The 18,297-nt window shown below is 39.8% G+C and overlaps 1 protein-coding gene across 2 annotated transcripts in view; it reads left to right on the top strand.

Annotated features, from left to right (window-relative positions):
• Positions 1-1,493: 1,493 nt before the first annotated feature.
• The window catches only part of LOC113643206 (rho guanine nucleotide exchange factor 17), a 97,996-nt gene continuing 81,192 nt past the window's right edge, over positions 1,494-18,297 (top strand). Inside the window, exons 1-2 of one of the 2 annotated variants that reach the window (XM_027147439.2) lie at positions 1,494-2,531; positions 2,619-6,229. In XM_027147439.2, coding sequence (XP_027003240.2) covers positions 1,988-2,531; positions 2,619-6,229 — 4,155 coding nt within the window. In that variant the 5' untranslated portion in view covers positions 1,494-1,987. Of the gene's footprint in view, positions 6,230-18,297 lie in introns of both variants that reach the window. The other variant, XM_027147354.2, reaches the window with a different exon arrangement.

The raw sequence follows: 18,297 nt of genomic DNA, 5'->3' as shown, positions 1-18,297 counted from the left end.
GTTTCCATGGTCCTGTCTTTTGTTCTGTATAAACAATGACTGAGCAAATACAATAAAATGTATAATTGCAGGTCTCTATATAAAGTTTCTGTTAATGTTCTTTCCATGTCTGCATGGCCTTTTTCAGAGTTTTACAGTTTCTTCCCTCTCCCTTTGACAGTATGCAAATGTGTGTGTGTGTGTGTGTGTGTGTGTGTGTGTGTGTGTGTGTGTGTGTGTGTGTGTGTGTGTGTGTGTGTGTGACCTGAAACAGGATAAAGCCATTACTAATGAATGAATGATGAATGCATGTATGATTGTATACTAATAAAAATAAAGATGGACTTCTATAAACAACTTCAAATCATGTGACATTTCCACAAATAACCTAACATAACATACACATGAAGAAAGACTAGCAAGATGTGGACTCAGTGCCAGGTTTTATTCCTTTACCATTTACCAAAACAGGCCGTGTTATTAGTAGGTAATTTTCCATTTTCTATTTAACTTAATAGATATATGGTCATTTTTTGGAACAGGGTCATCAGGAGAGCCACAGTATTATCAAAGACAGAACCGCCTCAACCCTCTTTACACTTCTATCATCATGTAGACTGTACAAGAGTGTGTAGTAGGTCCATCATACTTATCACTGATTTTCACTAAGTGTGCCTCCCACTGAGGTTTAGCAGTTTTGGCACTGGTCTGTAGAGTTATAGGCTAAGTACTGGATTGTGTAAATAGAAATACTTTCTATTTTTATTTTGCATATTATATTTCACTTATTTGCACAAATCAATGCTTGATGTATTTCAGATATCAACATTTATAAATACTGCTCACATAAATCACACTTTTTTTTATACATTAAATGAAACTATCTGTTTTTCATGCATATGGCTTTATTGAAAGTTAAAATACAAGTTAAAAGTTACAGCATAAAATAAGCACATAAGTGTACAAATAGAAAACTTATCCATATGTTTGTCTTAAGGAACCATTTTATCCTGGCCAAGATAGTGTGGTAGATTGAGGTAGGAACACACTCTGTACATAGGATGGTAGTCTATCACATGGCCACATGGCATCATCTCCTACACCCCCCCACCCCACCCCCCAAAAAAATGAACAAAACCAGAATATAGGAGGAAATCAGAGATGACTGAGAAACCCAATAAGGGCATGGGGCAGAACAGAACTGAAGCAGAGCCAGGAATAGTACAAATATGAGAAATGACAAAAATGACCAAAAAAAAACAACAACAAAAAAACAGTAGGTCAATAAACCCAGATATTTTTTCTTCTCTAGATTCATTAGAATTTGATTTATTTATTTATTTTTTACTTCCAGTGTCTGTTGATCTACATCCAGGATGTAAATAGCACGCTCTTGATGTTTATTTAGCAGCATGATTTCGTGTGCGTGTGTATATTTTCCCATCATAGAGGAAGCGCAGCTCTTCTTCCCCCATTACCCCAGGGGCTCTTACTCTCCCCCTTCCCCATGCTCAGTCCCGCCCTCCCTCACTCACTCCCACCAGCCATTTAGGCATGCAAAACACAAAAAACACAGCACATAAGTCAACCTTAATGATGTCTGAATCACGGTGAGCACGGCTGGTGTCGGACAGAAAGATGCATCCACGTACAGACGCGCTCAGACTCCGAAATGGGATTTATTTTAAGGAAACTTTGTTTGGAGTTCAACAAGTCAGAAGCTTGCTGGTCAGACTTTGAGCCTCTTTTCCCACTTCATGGATGGAAATTAAGCGGAAGGAAAGCAATGCTGGTATACTCGCGCTTGCGTCAGTTTCCATAAGGTGTAAAGTTTTGTAAAGTTTTGATTTGTTGTGTAAAACACAGCCAGGTCAATGGGGACGCGGCGTTAGTTTACAGGTTGTAAAAGCAAACACACACAAAAAGGCTCTGGATCTATCGATGAACTAAAAAAAAAAAAAAACGAGTGAATTTAAACGCCAAAAATTCGCGAAGGAAGAGAGACAGGATGGCAGAGAAGGAGACCCAAAGTAAAGCTGCGGTTTACCGGAGTGTCTCTTTCAAAAAGCTGCACAACTGGAAGGCCAATAAAAGGGCTTCAGGCGCCGAAGATCAGCGCCACGGCTCGGAGGATTTGGAGACTGGAGGAGCCCTTCCCCCTCCGGCTGCACAGCCCTTGGATATGCGCAGTTCTGCTGTGGCTAGAAAAGTTTCCAAAATCTCAGCAGCCAGCCTCTCGAGGGCAGAGCTGAAGAAGGGCTCCACTCATACCATTTCACCCTCAATCCGCCAGCTCTCTGAAAAGTTTGGAACCAACACAAATTCAAGCAGTACTTCAGTCCTTCAGTCTACAGTTTCACACAGGATTAGATCTCCAGATGGATCATCTTCCCAGGACATTTCAGGATGTTTCCCTGATCAGAGCAAAAATCTTTCTGGAACCCTGACAGACAAAGCTTCGGATCATAAGTGTCAAGAGTCCGTCTCTGGCTCGGATTCGGATAGAGGTCATAAAAGGAAAGTTCGAAAGATTGGAGGTGGCACAAGGGCAGGTAAGACCGATCATTCTGAAATCAGTGATGGCTCTGACAGCTTTAGTGGTAACACTATAAATTCAGAAGATGATATTTTTGTCCTAGGATTTTCAACATGCAAGTCTTATCGCCGCCATCGCTCTTCCCAAGGTGAAACTATTCACATAGATTCGAGCTGGCCGAGCGTTACAAAAATTAGAGAGCTTTTTGGGGATGGTCACAGAAAGAAGAACAAGTCTATGTCAGATGGAGAGGACTTGAAATCTGATGACTATCACATTCACCATTCTTACAGCACAAAAGACGGCAACTCATCTTCAGACAAGAGCGACAGGCAGTCGCCACTGCAGTCAGGAGGACACTGGCAGGACACAAACAGTTCTGATCATGATGTTAACAGACACAGGGGTATGGACTCTGGTTTTAGCACAGGAAAGCATTCTCATGATGGTGATCTTAGCTCTGTGACAAGAAAACAATTAGCAGAAATAAGTAGGGTCGAGACGCAGAAAAGTAGTACAAAGGGCTGGACAGACAGTGACCCCCGACCCACTCCACCCACCCCTCCACCTCGTACTAGTTCTGTTGCACTGCCTCTCAGGTCCCATTCATGTGCTTACACTGAGCAGGAGCAGAAACAGGGGACGAAGCAGCCGCAGCCATCAGATAGTTTGCATTCTTCACATAGTTCCTCAAAACCACAGACGGGCTCCTCCGTGGAACCGGTCAGCACTCATGAGAGATTGAGCTCGGGAGAAGAGGAGGACGAGTCTGAAGGGCAGAAAGATAAAAAAACACGTTTGTTTGTGCAAAGCAGTGAAGGAACTGGAACACATATTTTCAGGAACAAGCATGAGGCCTGGATCAAACTTTCTCATAGGTCTTCAGGTAGCGAGGAAGACAGCCCAGCAGGATTAGCTCATCAAGTTCGGCGTCGTTCCTTGAGAAAAAAAAAGAAAAGCAATTGCAGTAGAGAGAATGAGGAATCTGATGACAGTGACAACCAACTCATGATGATGGAGCACCTGGAGCGCCACCAGCGTTTATGTGATTCCCAAATGGAAGGACATAGGCTTGACAGCCTGCGGTCTAAGGCCTGCGTTAGTGGACAAATGTGGGAGAGAGCACGAGGGTCCTCTGTGGTTCAGGACAGTTATAGGAATTTGTGTAAAGCTTCTGAAGGACAAGTTGGTCCCAGTAATGTCCCATTTGTATCACGCGTGTCAAAGGTAACCATTCCCTCATTTCTTTCCACCCCCTTGGGGTCACGCTGTAATAGCAGATATTCTAGCACTGAAACTCTGAAGGCTGAAGATCTCATGAGTTCAACCTCCAATAGAGCCTCATCTTCTGTCCTAAGCAAAACATATCATGGCAATGCTACTATGTACCGCTCACCTAGTTTTGGACATGGAGACAATTTTTCTCGTGCTCCTGTTCGTGTTCGTCCACGATTGGTGCCTAGCTTGAATCAAGGAGAAGGCACTCCTAATGCTGTAGAAAGCAGACTTGGTCGCCGTCCTGTCAGTCATGAAAAAGATAAAGACAGAGTATCAATGTCAAATCCTGATATTGCTTCAGAAACTCTGTCACTGCTGAGTTACCTGAAAACTGATTTATCCGAGCTAAGGATGAAGAAGAGAGGCCAAGATGCTGAGGAAAGTCTGAACTCAAGCAATCTGGGTCTTCAGAGCACACCAACTATGTACCGAATGGGCTCAAGAACTGCAGGGTTGAACTCTAGAAGGCCCTCACTAAAGGACCTAACTGCTACTTTGAGAAGGACAAAGTCTTTCACTTACTCAGAGAAACCTGTAGGGTCAGCTTTAAGGAGTTCCTCTGAGCAAAGGCTAAACTGTGAAAGTGATGGCGATCGTGTAGTCATATCTGATAGAGAGGTGGAGAGTGATGATTGCAGAGGTTATGACTATGAAGAGCCAATGCCAACCCCGCTACAAGATCACTACATTCAGGAAGCAAGACAAGTAATAAGAGATATTTGTCAAATGAGTGCTAATAAGGATTATGATGATAATGATAATGATGATGACATAGCAGGGCTTAAAAGAAATGGGAATTTTCACATGGTGGGTGCTAATAAAGAAGCTAATAATATGAAGCAAGTGGAGAGGATAGATGGACAGATTGTAGAGACTGTAAACAAAAAGGAAGCTGATAGAGAAAGTGGGAAATGCATACCAAAAGAAAATTCAGGGGAGAAAATTTTTGGTGATAAGTCATTGGATGAACTTTCAGGACATGAATCAAGTCTGACAGATGAAGGAATTGTCACAGAGCCAGAGGCTGGCTTATATGGAGGGCTATCTTCTGGCACAGACTTACTAGGCCAGACGCTCACTGTTTGGACTCAGTCTGGACTATATGAGGAACAGTCACACAACATGATGCTGGAGAAGTCTCTATCTACTCCTGCCTCATCTGTGAGGACAGAATATGAGGCAGTAGCTATAGGTGGAGATGTAAGCATCAGTAAAAATCAGGCTTCTTTAGAGGCTCCGCCTACTCCTAGTGCTCTTCGAAGACGGAGGAAATTCTCCTCAGCTGCCAACAATGGCTCAGACTCCAGCAATGGAAGTAATGGGGAGTCAAATGGTGAGTCTGCTTACCGTTCTCTCAGCGATCCCATGCCACATCGAAGTCGCTCGGTGGCAGAGGATGGTAGTAACAGCTTTTCTGTGGACAGCAACCTACTTGGCTCACTCTCTCTAAACTCAAAGGTTGGTGTAAGTGCAGATTCCTCTGCAGCTGATCTGTCGGAGTATACCGGCAGTGCAGCTAGTGACCTGTCAGTGTATAATGACTCGCTGCGAGATTACAGCACCGTGATACAGAGCATAGTGCATGAACCCGGTGCAATGGATAAGCTCATTGATGAGAAGGCAAATGGAAAAGCAGTGAAAAAGAAAAGCTTTAGTGACCCGAGCAGGCGGGGTGAACTGGCTTCTCCAGCTCTTGAAGTCCCAAAACATTCTGACGAACCTATTAATGAGTTAGAGCAGCCCATTCCTCCTTCAAGCAGTGAGCCGATCTTGTCAGAGCAAAGAGATGAGCTGTGGGAGCTAAACAGTGAGCAGTATCGGCAGTATTCGAACAGGAGTTCACAGTCCCACTCAGAGCATGTTTTACCCTCCCATCTTGACCGCAATGGAGTTAATAAAATGTGCAATGAGGAGCCAAATTTGCCCTTTGACCCAAAGCTGGCTCAGGTGTTGTCTCCTTGCATAAGTCGTCGCGGTTACAAGAAACGCACACACCGTGTCACTCATCAACAGTCTTGCGATGATGGGGACCAGTTAGAGGAACAGCAGGAAGATCGAACCTATGAAGATCTGGAACATCTGGATCCTTCCAAATCCATCCTGCCTCAGCTTCCTATACCAAAAATAAGGCCCAAACATGTACGCCATGCCAGTGAGCCTGCAACATTTGTGCCCATTTCACCATCTAACCAGCATCGTGGCTCTTCCAAAAGCCATGAACCACAACAACTCTCAAGACACAGACAAGGAGAGGATGTGACCGAAGAGTACAACCTGGACTTGAATCCACCCGAGGGGTCCTCAGATGCCCCTGCTGAAGGGGCTGTTGTGGAAGGTACCAGTTCTGTTCCTGAAACAGCCAGTATTGACCCCAAACTGCAAAGAAAGTCCAGTGATGAGCTGATGCAGGCTCCACTTAAAACCAAACCACGAGTGGTAGGTCCCCTTTTTTTCTTCTTTTTTTTAAAAATATGTCAGTATAATGCTATTATGTAAGTCCTTGCAAAGTCTAAATTACTGTTTTGGGTTGCTTTAAGAATTTCTTTAGTTTATTAGGAATTGTACCTGTAACCCTAGATGTAGATCAATCATCATGTAGAGTAGACAGATCTAGATCTCAGAGTAGCTTATGCTTGTGTGTGCATGTGTATCTGTATCAGAAGTAGTATCCATGCGTGATGGTCTCCTTTTGTGAGACATATTTACTCAGATTCCAGTGAAGTGCCTTTAAAGCACATGATCTGCTTTTGTCTGTGATTTGTAAAAGATTAGATGGGCAATAGGGAACTGAAGATTTCCTAAGGCATTTTGTTTCCTCTATTCCTCAAACATTTGCTTAGTATGAATGTATGCCTTTTTGTGTGTGTGTATTGTGTTTATGATATACCCCATATGCCTTGCTTTCTTCAGTGCATACTTTTTTTCCCCTCTAGCTGTTTGAGAAGTCATGCTCATGCTTTGCTGGCATGTTTTGGACAGATCATTTTACCTCCTTGTGTATTTAGATAACAATTTAGTTCAGGGAACAGTTTATAACATTTCTAATGGCTGCCTAGTGGTTGTTCCTATGAAATAGCCTCAGTACATTTTTAATTAAAGAGTGCCTGGATTTGGGTGTATATACTGTATATAGATTGAGATTTATTATACATTTTAAGACATTAGTTTCTTCTCTGTATGTGTATAATGAATCTAGCTTTTTGTAGGGCAAGGCTAGGCCGTATTCTCTTTCAGCACCTTTTATGGTTGCGTACTTTCTCTAGATTTTGGTGGTGCCTGACTGTTGATTCCACTGCTGAAATTTCGGCTTCTGGTTGTGTTGGGCACAATGAATTACCTCGATTGACACTGTGCTGGTTAGCCAACATTCCTTCGTCGTGAAATTGAAATGCTTCTTTTTTCCCTGTTTAATGAAGTGTCATTATGACCTAGATAAGAGTTAAAATGCCTCGATGGCCTTGACTTTCAGCTTGGATAATTTTGTCCAATCTGAGTCGTTGTTCACAGTAGTCTCTCTGTCTCCTGTATGCATACACACTTGGTTTGTAGCAAAGACTAGAGTAAACTTGAATGTACAAGTTGCAAAAGAGACACCGTAAAGGATTAAAAGAAAATTTAAATGATGCATTAGTATTACCACCTGATCGTCAAAGCTTGTGTTTAGCAAATGAATAAAGGTAAGTGGAAATACCCACATTGTCTGTGTATCTGATTAGTAGCCTCAGGAATCCCTCCTCATGACCTTTTAATATAATTTGGTTCATTGTTTGCATGAAGGGTCACATAAGAATTTTCCCACTTGGATCTTGAAATTGGTTTGTCTGCACCACAGACCATGTTTGCACATATAATGTTTCTGTAACAGAGGTCTCTCTGTTGTACAAGAGGCACACCCATCAATTCAGTAGCGCCAACTATAAATGATAGACTAGCATTGTAAAAACACTAAAGAGCTTGACTAGTGTTACAGCAGCCACTGATTTTAAGATGTATCATTGCAAAGTAGTTAGCTACTGTCATGTTGCAGTAGGATATTAAATACACTGAGAGGTTTAACATCGATGGGGTCCTCACAGGTTTGTTTATAAAGATGACCTCACCACACTTGAAAGCATTATAGTTTGGACATGGGCTTGCACTGTCTGGTAGTGTGTTGAGTTTACACAGAAGAACAAGAAGAACAAGACCATGCAGTTTCTGCTGATTATGTGTGATCATTTGCTAGATTTTTAGGAACACATTAGTGATGTAATGTTTATTGTGTTAGGTGAATATTATTATTAGCAGAACCACTGGGTTTAATGGTTTTGGTGTGTTGGAGAAGAGCACCCTGTTTTTAACATTAATGCTGCATGTGTGTAAGAGAAAAAGCAAGAAATATATTTGGAGTAAAACCTGCTTGTTAAAGCATTTCTTTAAGGAGTGTGTGATGCAAGCAAATGATTTGAACACCCAAACATACTTGCAGTTAGATGGAGGGATGTTTGCCTTCATCTCACCCATTGGAGGGGTAGACATCTGTCAAGGTTTTTTTTTATGCCGTGAACACCATATCTCACTTGATCTCTAAAAGTGGAAAGAAAAGAGAAAGGAGGGAGGATAGCGCATGAAGATTGGAAGTGAATAAAGAAAGGGTGTGGTGTTTGGAAGAGAAAGTATAGATGGTGAGTTAATACCCATGTATGCTCCTCGTGTGTGTGTGTGTGTGTGTGTGTGTGTGTGTGTGTGTGTGTGTGTGTGTGTGTGTGTGTGTGTGTGTGTGTGTGTGTGTGTGTGTGTGTGTGTGTGTGTGTGTGTACTTAATTTTTTTAGATATATAATATATAAAAGTAAGCTGCTTATGCTTTTTATAATGTCTGCTGTGGACAGTACATAAGCATAAACATCTAGAAGAACATGAGACTGTTGAAATTTTCTTCCATCTGGTAAATACACACAAGTGTGTGTGTGTGTGTGTGTGTGTATGTCTGGACCCTTGGCCTGCTCCTCTGACAGCATTGGTGTGGAGTGATCCTTTGCAGACAGGAAGCCGGGGAACAGAAACAGGAAGTTGTTGTGGTTACTGATGGACTTGACGAGTTGCAGGGAAGGATGCTGGGAGAATGCTGCATGAGACTTCCAGGCCTGAAGCAACGAAGTGCTCTCTTCTGATCGCACACCCATTCTTCATTATCCCTTCCTGTACAGCTTGAAATGGGTGTCTTGAAGCACAAGCAAACTTGAACTGCTCCTTTTCAACTCGTTTGTACAGTATTTACCTCAAAATATTACAGGTTTTTAATTGATGAATGCCATCATACAGGCTTTAATTATTCACAGACATTGCTAAATTCTCAATTTTTATTTAGCATTTTTCAACAAGGGCTGCAAATCAGACAGCGTGTACACAAGTTGGAGCACTGATGAGTATCCTGAACCACTCCACTTTGGGACACTGACGATTTTATCATTAGTCACTGGAAAAGCACAAACCTATGAAATATTTAAGTTTTATATGTTAAATAAGCATGTTGGCTTAATCACCCACGATTATGGGCTTGCTAGATAGTTGTTGTTTTTTTGAAAATATGTTTTAAATCATTAAACACTGCAAAGTTGTTCGACTCAAACAAACCAAATATAAAAGGCCACATCACTTGAATTATGTGAGAGCTATAACAATGATAACAAGCTACTTACATTTTTTCCAGCTAAGAGCCTTCAGAAATGATGCCGGCATTTCCTATTTTTTTTTTTTTTTTAACGGAGTAAACATTCCAGTGCACAGAAAGAATTCAGTGATTGGTAAAGACAGTCCTTAAAATGGTAGACTCCCTGAGCAGTGCCCAAACTAGTGAACTCTAGGGAGCTGATTAAGACACAGCCATAGTCTCGAGCTAGTATTAAATGATACTTCAGGATATGTAGTCATTTATTGTGTCTCATTTTTGACGTTGATTGTAGCAATAACCCTTATCTTACAGTAGCTAGTAATTATCAGTGTGGTCATTCCACATGTGGTAAAGTGTTAAGGTTTGACCTCTGACCTTTGCCAGTTTTGCCTTGAACCTGACCCTCAACCTGAACCTAATCCTGACATGGAAAGTTTCTCTCTGCTTCTGTCACAAATTCTCCACACCTGCCTTTCTCTTTCTTTCCTCTTTAAAGCCAGTGAAGTAGGCAATGCATAGTAGAGAGATGAGGTCATCTCCTTGTTTTTTTCTGCAGTTAGATTGAAGTGTGATATCAGAATGGGAAAGAGAGAGGGAAGAGTAGTAGAGCATGACTGCAAAAGTGAGAAGGGATATTGGGAAGACAGAACAGAGAAAGCTCAGGAACAACTGAACAGAATAGAAAAGTGAGAACAGAGAACAGCGAGAGACGATGGAAGAGACATGTGAGAGGAGGAAGAAGAGAGAAACTGGTGGCTCTGTTGTTTTCAGTTAATCAAGCAGAAGGAATGTGCCCTATCTTTTTTCTCTTTATAAGAGCCTTGAGAAGCAGACTGTGTGTGTGTGTGTGTGTGTGTGTGTGTGTGTGTGTGTGTGTGTGTGTGTGTGTGTGTGTGTGTGTGTGTGTGTGTGTGTGTGTGTGTGACTTTTTTATGTGACCTACTTCCTTACTTAATTCAAGTAAAGAAAATCGAGGGAGTATCAGTGTGTCACATTTCAGTAACCTAACGGAGACCTTTGTGATCCTTTTTTGCAAACACCCCCATGCTTAGGAGATGAATAACCTAACTTTATTTATCATCTCTGTCCTATCTATCTATCTATCTATCTATCTATCTATCTATCTATCTATCTATCTATCTATCTATCTATCTATCTATCTATCTATCTATCTATCTATCTATTTAACCTTTTTCCTATTATTTCCTCTTTTTAACATTTCTTGCTCAATCTCTTTCTCTCTGTCCCTTTTTACCCCTCTTTGTCTTTCCATCTCTCTTTCTTTGTATCTCTAATTCTCTCAATTCTCTCTCTCTCTCTCTCCCCTTCTCCCCATCTATTAACAGCAGGTAAACTTCTGCGAGTGATTGGGGAGTGGAATGCTATGTGAGTGTGTGTTTATACTGATGACTTCGCCTTCATCAGATCCATCTTGTAACCAGGTCTTACAGCCATAACGCAGCAGTCTGGCTATAATCTCATTGTACACAGTGTTTCACTGACTCCACAGCTAGTCACTTAGCCAGGACATTGAGTTGTAGTGTTGTTAAACTTGATGTGTCATATCCCTGACACTAATGGATCTAGCAATTAAAGAAAACTATAGTCACCAGCACATTAAACACTCCCTCCAGGATTTCATGATTTTGTGCTTGCAGGAATTAGCACAAAATCAAGCAAATGGGCGATATTCAGAGGAACTTGCTAATTTGTACAATTAACTCACATCTTTCTACAAGATGCATCAGGTAACACCATCTCAACATGCATTAATCATCAAACATGTGTACAGCTATCATTGAAATCACAGTTCATCTTTTAGTTTTACCTGTACACTGCCTGTACACTGGTGTTTTAGTCCACCAGCTGGAAAGAAATTGACTTATTGGATATGTTCAATAACTAAAACCAAATTATGTTATAGCCACAATTATGATGTATAATTAGTCAGGATACTGTTGTCTTGCAGTGTGAGATGATTCTAATCTTATTTGGGGAGTAAAAAATAAAGTATGGAAAAAAATCTTGTGATACAAATTCTTTATGAAAAAGTGGATGAAACAGTCACAAAAAACTTAGCAATATCTCGGTTAAAGGTAATACTTTTTTAGCCACTTTTTTAGTTTCTTGCAGTACTGCTCCTTTGGTATTACTCTCTCGAAGTCTTTAAATGCTAGTTGATACTGCATCATTGGAACACTTCCTAGAACACTTCCTAGAAAATGGTGGTTTTCTTCAGTTCATACTGTGTTTGTGTGTAGAGGCCTAACATTAAATGTTTTTCTACCACAAAAGCTTTCACTAAGAATCCTTTATTATCCCCAGAACCTTTGACAGTGAAATTCTTGTTATTATTTTGTTTATTATGGTGATTAGTGTGCACCATTTATGGCGCAGTGGTGGAAAGGGCAGCTGTGACCTCACAGGTCCTTGGGATACTGACATTTCACATCTCCACATGTACATGTGGGTTCCCTGAAAGTTCTCTGGGATTATTTCCATGTCTCAAAACATGTGTGAATGATTGTTTTTATGGAGGCATGTGACCGACAGTTGTTTCTTCCTAGGTGCATTCCCTCCACATGCCCAGTGTTTCTGGGGGCAGGCTTTGGCTCTGTTGCAAACCTGATCAAGAGAAAGTGCTTGGTGAAGAAGGGCAGCTGTTGTCTATGAACAGATTTGCAAGGGCACCTCATGATTTTGTGGACAATTCTGGTCTTGAGATGTACACATAGAATACTTTAAGTACAGGTAGATGTCGTATGTCTTTAGATGTAGATTTTATATTTTGATTTGTTACTGTATTCCAGTAAGGTTAGCAATATCCATTGGCTTTGTCCGGGTACATTTGGTTGGTCTCCACAAAAATTGTATTAATTATTTTCGAGAAAATGTTTTCCTTCTGTTTACATTATTTGAAAGTTAGTTAGATTTGGAAGGTCCTGAAAGGCTGGTAGGGGTGTGTTTGTGTGCGGTTGCATAGATGCAGTGTGCACTTGAATGGGTGTTGGTTGAGTGGAGGGGAGGCAGTGTGTCATTCAGATAACAAGGCCAGGACTGGAGGCTGCAGTGCTTCACTATACAGTCACCATGTGAGAAATGCATGCACACTGTCTTACTTTACTGGTGAAGACTCTCCAATGAGGCCATCCTTAAAAATATTTTGGTTTGCAGTAACAGTATAAAAAAAAAAAAAGGGTCGGTAGGTAGGTCTATATTTTTTTTTAGATGTATTATGGCCGAACCCGTTAATATTATTTTATTGCTTTTGTATTAGTTGTTTTGAAGATTTAAAAAAAAGGTCGGTCTTAACGCAAATTTACAACCGGCAAGTCAGTTGGACTTAAAGCAAAAAAAATAAAAAATTGAATAGGTCCTAAATTGACAGGGTCGGTCAGGCTACATCGGTCGGGTTTTTACATATTTCTGTTTTATTGCAAGCAGGATGCAATGCAGTTTCCCTTCTTTTAAATACTCTTGAACAATATACAATGACCTTGCATGTAAACAATGAATTGCAATAAAACTTTTACTATATGTGCTCAAATTATACATTACATGGTACGATTTTTCCAAAATGAATGAAATTTTGTCAGTCTGATGTCAGAGATGAGTGCAGAGAAGATGAATTTATAAGCATGTGTATATATGTGTGCGTGTGTGTGTGTGTGTGTGTGTCTGTGCTCTTTTCTGCCTTGTGGACAGTCTCGGGCATGAGAAAGGGGTCATGGGGTAATCAAGCCACCAGGGGTGGGTGGGGGGTTTCTCTCTTTCCCAGGGCACCTCTGGCGAAGCTCCAGTGTCTGTGTGCGGCTGTGTGTTAGTAAAATCTAACTTTTGGTTACTTTATTTTAAAGTGAGCATGAGATGTTGTAGGTTCAGGAATTCATTCTTATGTTAATGGAAGGTCTTTAAAAGGGAAGTATTTTGTGTGTTTGTTTGTTTGTTTGTTCTTTGTTTGTTTGTTTCCTTTAATAGGCCCAGCCCCTTGTGGTCTCACTAACATAAACAGGAGCAGAAGGGCAGGGCAGGAAAAGAGACAACTTTCTATCATTCATCTGGCTTATTCCTTGCCAATGCTCTCTCTTTCTCTCTCTGTGAGTGTGTGTGTGTGTGTGAGCAAGCAAACGGAAAAAGGCCTGCTCCCCAGTGAGGAAATATTTTGGAGAGAATTATCAGTACATTTCCTACATGTGTCTATCCCCCGTTCCGTATGCATATCTCTCTCTCTCACTCTCCAGCTGTCCCCATGTGTCTAAATGGATTAAACGTGTCCTCCTTGGCAATTCAGTCATGTAAATTCCACATGATGGTTACATTGAAGTCTGGAAACTCGTGTTCTAGCAGTGTGCTGTTTAAACTCTGGTATAACATTTTCACATCTAATACAGTATCTAATACAGAGATCAAATATTAGAAGCACATCTCAACTCAGGATTAGTTTCCCCTTCCACCTGCGATTCTGAATTTTTCAGTTCTGCCTTTCAAAATTTTTTTCCACTTTCTCTTTGTCTTGCTTGTGTCTTTGGCCCTCTTCCACAAACACACACACACACACACACACACACACACACACACACACACACACACACACATTAGGACGGAACCACCCTTCATAATTACAGAGTCTGGATGCTTATGTAAGGGGAGGCCCTCTTAAACAGCACTGATGATTGAGAGAGAGAGTAGGGATGTGGTAACTCAGTGGTTAAGGTGTTAGGCTACTGATCAGAATGTCATGAGTCTGACTCCAACCAACCTGCCACTGCTGGGTCTCTGAGCAAGGCCCTTAACGCTCAATTGCTCAGTTGTATATGTATGTGTATGGTGTGATAGGGAAGTGTGTGTGTATTTGTCTGTATTTGTTTTGTGGTTTTTTTCTGCATTTGTAACAACAGTTCTTAATTGGCCATGATTGCAGCTGCATATTCGTGTGTGTGCGTGCACTCGCTCTTCGCTCTATTCTTGCTTCCCTCTGATGTGGTCCCATCGTCCTCTCTTTAATTCCTGTTATCCAGCCCTTGCAGCATTGTCTGAGTGTGATGTGGGACTATTCTGTATCCTTTTTTTGTGTGTGTTACTAGGGAATCAAGTTTGGAATCAACTGTTTGTTTTTTTTGTGTTTTTTTTTTTTGGGACACACATCATATGATTCTTGAGATGACCAGTCCAGAGTTTCGGGTAAATTTGTTCAGCTAATTAGCATTTTATTTTCCATAGCCAGTAGTTAATAACTAGCATAAAAATTACTTCATTTCCATTATAATTGATACCCAAAACACATCATAACATTGAATTTCCTTTTTAAATGATAATCAGTAAATGATGCTGTGTATGTGCTGCATATGCTGTTTGATGTCAACAAATTTTAAATTAGAGAACAAACTAGTCTCACAAACTGTTATTAAAAAGCAACAGAAAGGTGCACTAGCATTACCTCACATTGCATTAGTCCATGCAACTTTTTTTTATTATTTGTTTAAATCTGGCTAGTTTGCTAGCATCATTGAATAAATGTAGTGGCCAATAAAAATATATGTTTGTATTGTGATAATCTTTCTCCTTGATAACAACAGCAAACTCAGTGGTTTCACATAGAATAAAGTTTCATGGTACTTCATCAATCTTAATACAAAGTGTTGCAATAACGTACACAGATGACAGACAGTCATTTCAGAATCAGGGGTCTTTGCTTACTACATGCAGACAGCTAACCAAGCTACAAAGATGTGAAAAAATAAAACCCTTGTCAAAAAATCGTAATGGAATTTTAGTTTGTCTTATAGGAGCAATTTAGAATTTTAGAATCTTATTGGACATTGGAATTATTAAAAATATACAATTTCAATTTGTCCTAGAGACAAATTAGATTTGTAGTATTTTGTTGCACATTTTTTTCCCCCCAAAATGGAAGTATTTTCTTAGATTATTATTTAGATTTGGAAGTTATTCCAAACTATTATTTAGATGTTATTGGAACTCTACTTGTATTTTCTTGGAAATAACCAGTGTTGTATAAAGTACTCGAGTAAAAGTACAAGTATCGTACTAGAAAAAGACTTTGGTAGAAGTGAAAGTTACCTTTTTGGAATATTACTCAAGTAAAAGTCTTAAAGTATCTGATCTATACTGTACTTAAGTATCAAAAGTAATTTTCTGATATTTAATGTACTTGTAAAACTTAAGTAAAAGTACTTAAGTAAAAGTAAAAAGTAAAGTTTCAGTGATTTTCGGTAGGCATAAGAGGCACTTCATCCGGTAGGAAGAATCTTTCGTTTCAATGTAGAGAAACATTTCTTGCAAATACAGCCACGAGTGTATAACGTTATCTATAACTTCACGCTGTTGACCGAGTTCACCACTATCATAGGGGTGGTCATCTACGATAACGGGAGGTCCTCCAGTAGGTGCTTCCATGGCGGTTTCAGTTGTGCTTCCTTCTCCTTTGGCAACATTACGCTGGAATAGTGCGTGCGGAGCTGCGTAATGCAATCTAGTAGCAGTGATTATTGCAGTCGCACACATTTCTTCTGATTTTATTTTGTAGTAACGAGTAACGAAGATGCTTAGTGGAAATATAGTGGAGTAAAAGTATACATTTTATCTAGGAAATGTAGTGGAGTAAAAGTGAAAGTTTACATAAATTTAAATAGCGAAGTAAAGTACAGATACGTGAAATGTCTACTTAAGTACAATAACGAAGTATTTGTACTCCAATACATTACAACACTGGAAATAACATAGAGTGTTTTGGGAGTTTTAAAACTCTACATTTTACATTTAAAGTTGCATGTATTTAAGTTAAGGTTTTTACATGTAATTAATCTTTTTGGGTAATTCAAATATTTATACATCAACTTTAATTTCAAAAATTACAAAATAAACTAGATTTGTAAAGTTCATCATGACAAACTTTGATGTTGGCTTGTCGGAGCAAGTATTCCCAAAGGCCGGTATGCTTGGTTGCCAATACTTTTGGAGGCAAGTGGATACATGCATATGATGTCACCTGAATGCCCGTGACCCAATTCTCCTCATTGTGCTGAGTGTTTTGATTACATGTCCATTTTGTGGTATTTTTTTATTCTTTTGGCAGGGCTGAACATGACATTGTCCGAATACCCATGATGCAGTTTCCCTTATTGTCCTGAGTGTTTTGATATGTTACATGTTAATGTTGTAGAAAGTTTTTGGATTTTGCATATTTTTGTCTAAAAGAATAAGCAAAACTTCTACAAGCCAGCATAAATATAGCATTGAATTCAGGGTGTTCATGGCTTGTCCTATAAGACTTTTTTTTTGGACTTTCAAATAATAACTGTCATGTGTCACAAGAGTATTCAAATCTGCAATTCATAGTGAAACATCGACCAACGTCATACTGAAATCAGTTAAGTAAGCAGACATAGAGACAGTGTCATGTCAGCGAATAAGCTAGTATCTTAGGTAATGCTAGCTGTAGTCAGTCTGATCCTATGACTATAATCAGTCCCTCATGCTAACTATAGAATTAGCTGATGCCTGACAACAGCATAATGAAAGTGTGGCTGAAACTGGCTGGCTGGTTCTTGGACTCTAATCATGCATTAGTGCTAACTATAGACGGTCACTTAGCTAATATTAACTGTAGCTACAGTTCTTGGACTGAAAGTGAAATGAAAGACTAAGCAGTGACACTTTTGCCTAATAACTGTAGTCATCTTGTAGGCTCTTGACGGAGTTTGGAGAACCACGTCCCTAATGCTGAGGATTGAATTTCAAAAATCTTTCTATGTTTTTGGTACTGAAAGAAATGTAAAGAAAATTCTTGCAAAAAGCAACAAAGCATTACATTTTCTTTTCAAATTTACCTATTGCCTACATAAAATTTAAGTATAAAATCTGGTTAATGTTTGATTGATGATGATGTACAGCATATTTTTATATCTTGTACTATGGTAATTTTTTTTAATAAAAGCTTTCACTAAATTATATAAAATAACATTGCACAGTAATTAGCATTAGTGTGGTAATTGGCTCTCTTCGATCTGCAGCTACAATGTTGTCTTATGTATTAAGTTGTATTATTAAGTCAAAACTTTTACAGTAAAAAGTAGGAGGAGCACAGTAAGGGGGAGAGGCATATGATTGAAGCAGATGCACAGGATATTTTAACTTTGTAACCTGGTGTTATGATCAGCTCTTGTTTTAAATCATTAAAATGATGTAAATGATAACATCCAGTAAATAGAAAAATTCATTTAGTAGGAAAACCTATTTTAAACAGATCTGCTGCCTTATCAGACAATATTTCATCAGGAAGATTTGACTGTTCTTTAATCTACCTGAAATGATTTTGTTTAAAGCACACATAGAAATCTGCTTAAAAGTGCACAGAATACAGTATTTCCTCTTTTTTCTTTGGTCATCATATTGGAGTCTTGGGTCTTTGTATCTTGGAGTGTTGAAATCTTGGTGTATCTTTACTATTGGATGCTTTACAGTTTCTACTTAGTCATGAATGCAACAAATGTATCTCATGTTTTATAAAAACCTTCTTACAGTTTTCACACCCAAACACATCCCCACTGTGTGAATGGGAATAAAACCTCTTGTTCAGTCCTTAGCTATTTCCTCTCTGGAGTCCTAGCCCACTCACTGGCCCTGGCACACAAAGTGGACTCTATAGTGGACAAGGGCATAGCTCAGACAGTGGGCAACACGGCCTTGTGTGTGTGTGTGTGTGTGTGTGTGTGTGTGTGTGTGTGTGTGTGTGTGTGTGAGTGTGTGTGGGCATGTCAGAGCCCCGAACACTGTTTTGTGACTTGCATTCGGTCACTTGGCCTGGCAGGGAGAGCAGGGAGACATGAGCAC

The sequence above is a fragment of the Tachysurus fulvidraco genome, chromosome 13 (assembly GCF_022655615.1).
Source record: "Tachysurus fulvidraco isolate hzauxx_2018 chromosome 13, HZAU_PFXX_2.0, whole genome shotgun sequence".
NCBI classification, from domain to species: domain Eukaryota; kingdom Metazoa; phylum Chordata; class Actinopteri; order Siluriformes; family Bagridae; genus Tachysurus; species Tachysurus fulvidraco.
The sequence above is the reverse complement of the archived record's forward strand: the minus strand, read 5'-3'. Positions and strand labels throughout refer to the sequence as shown.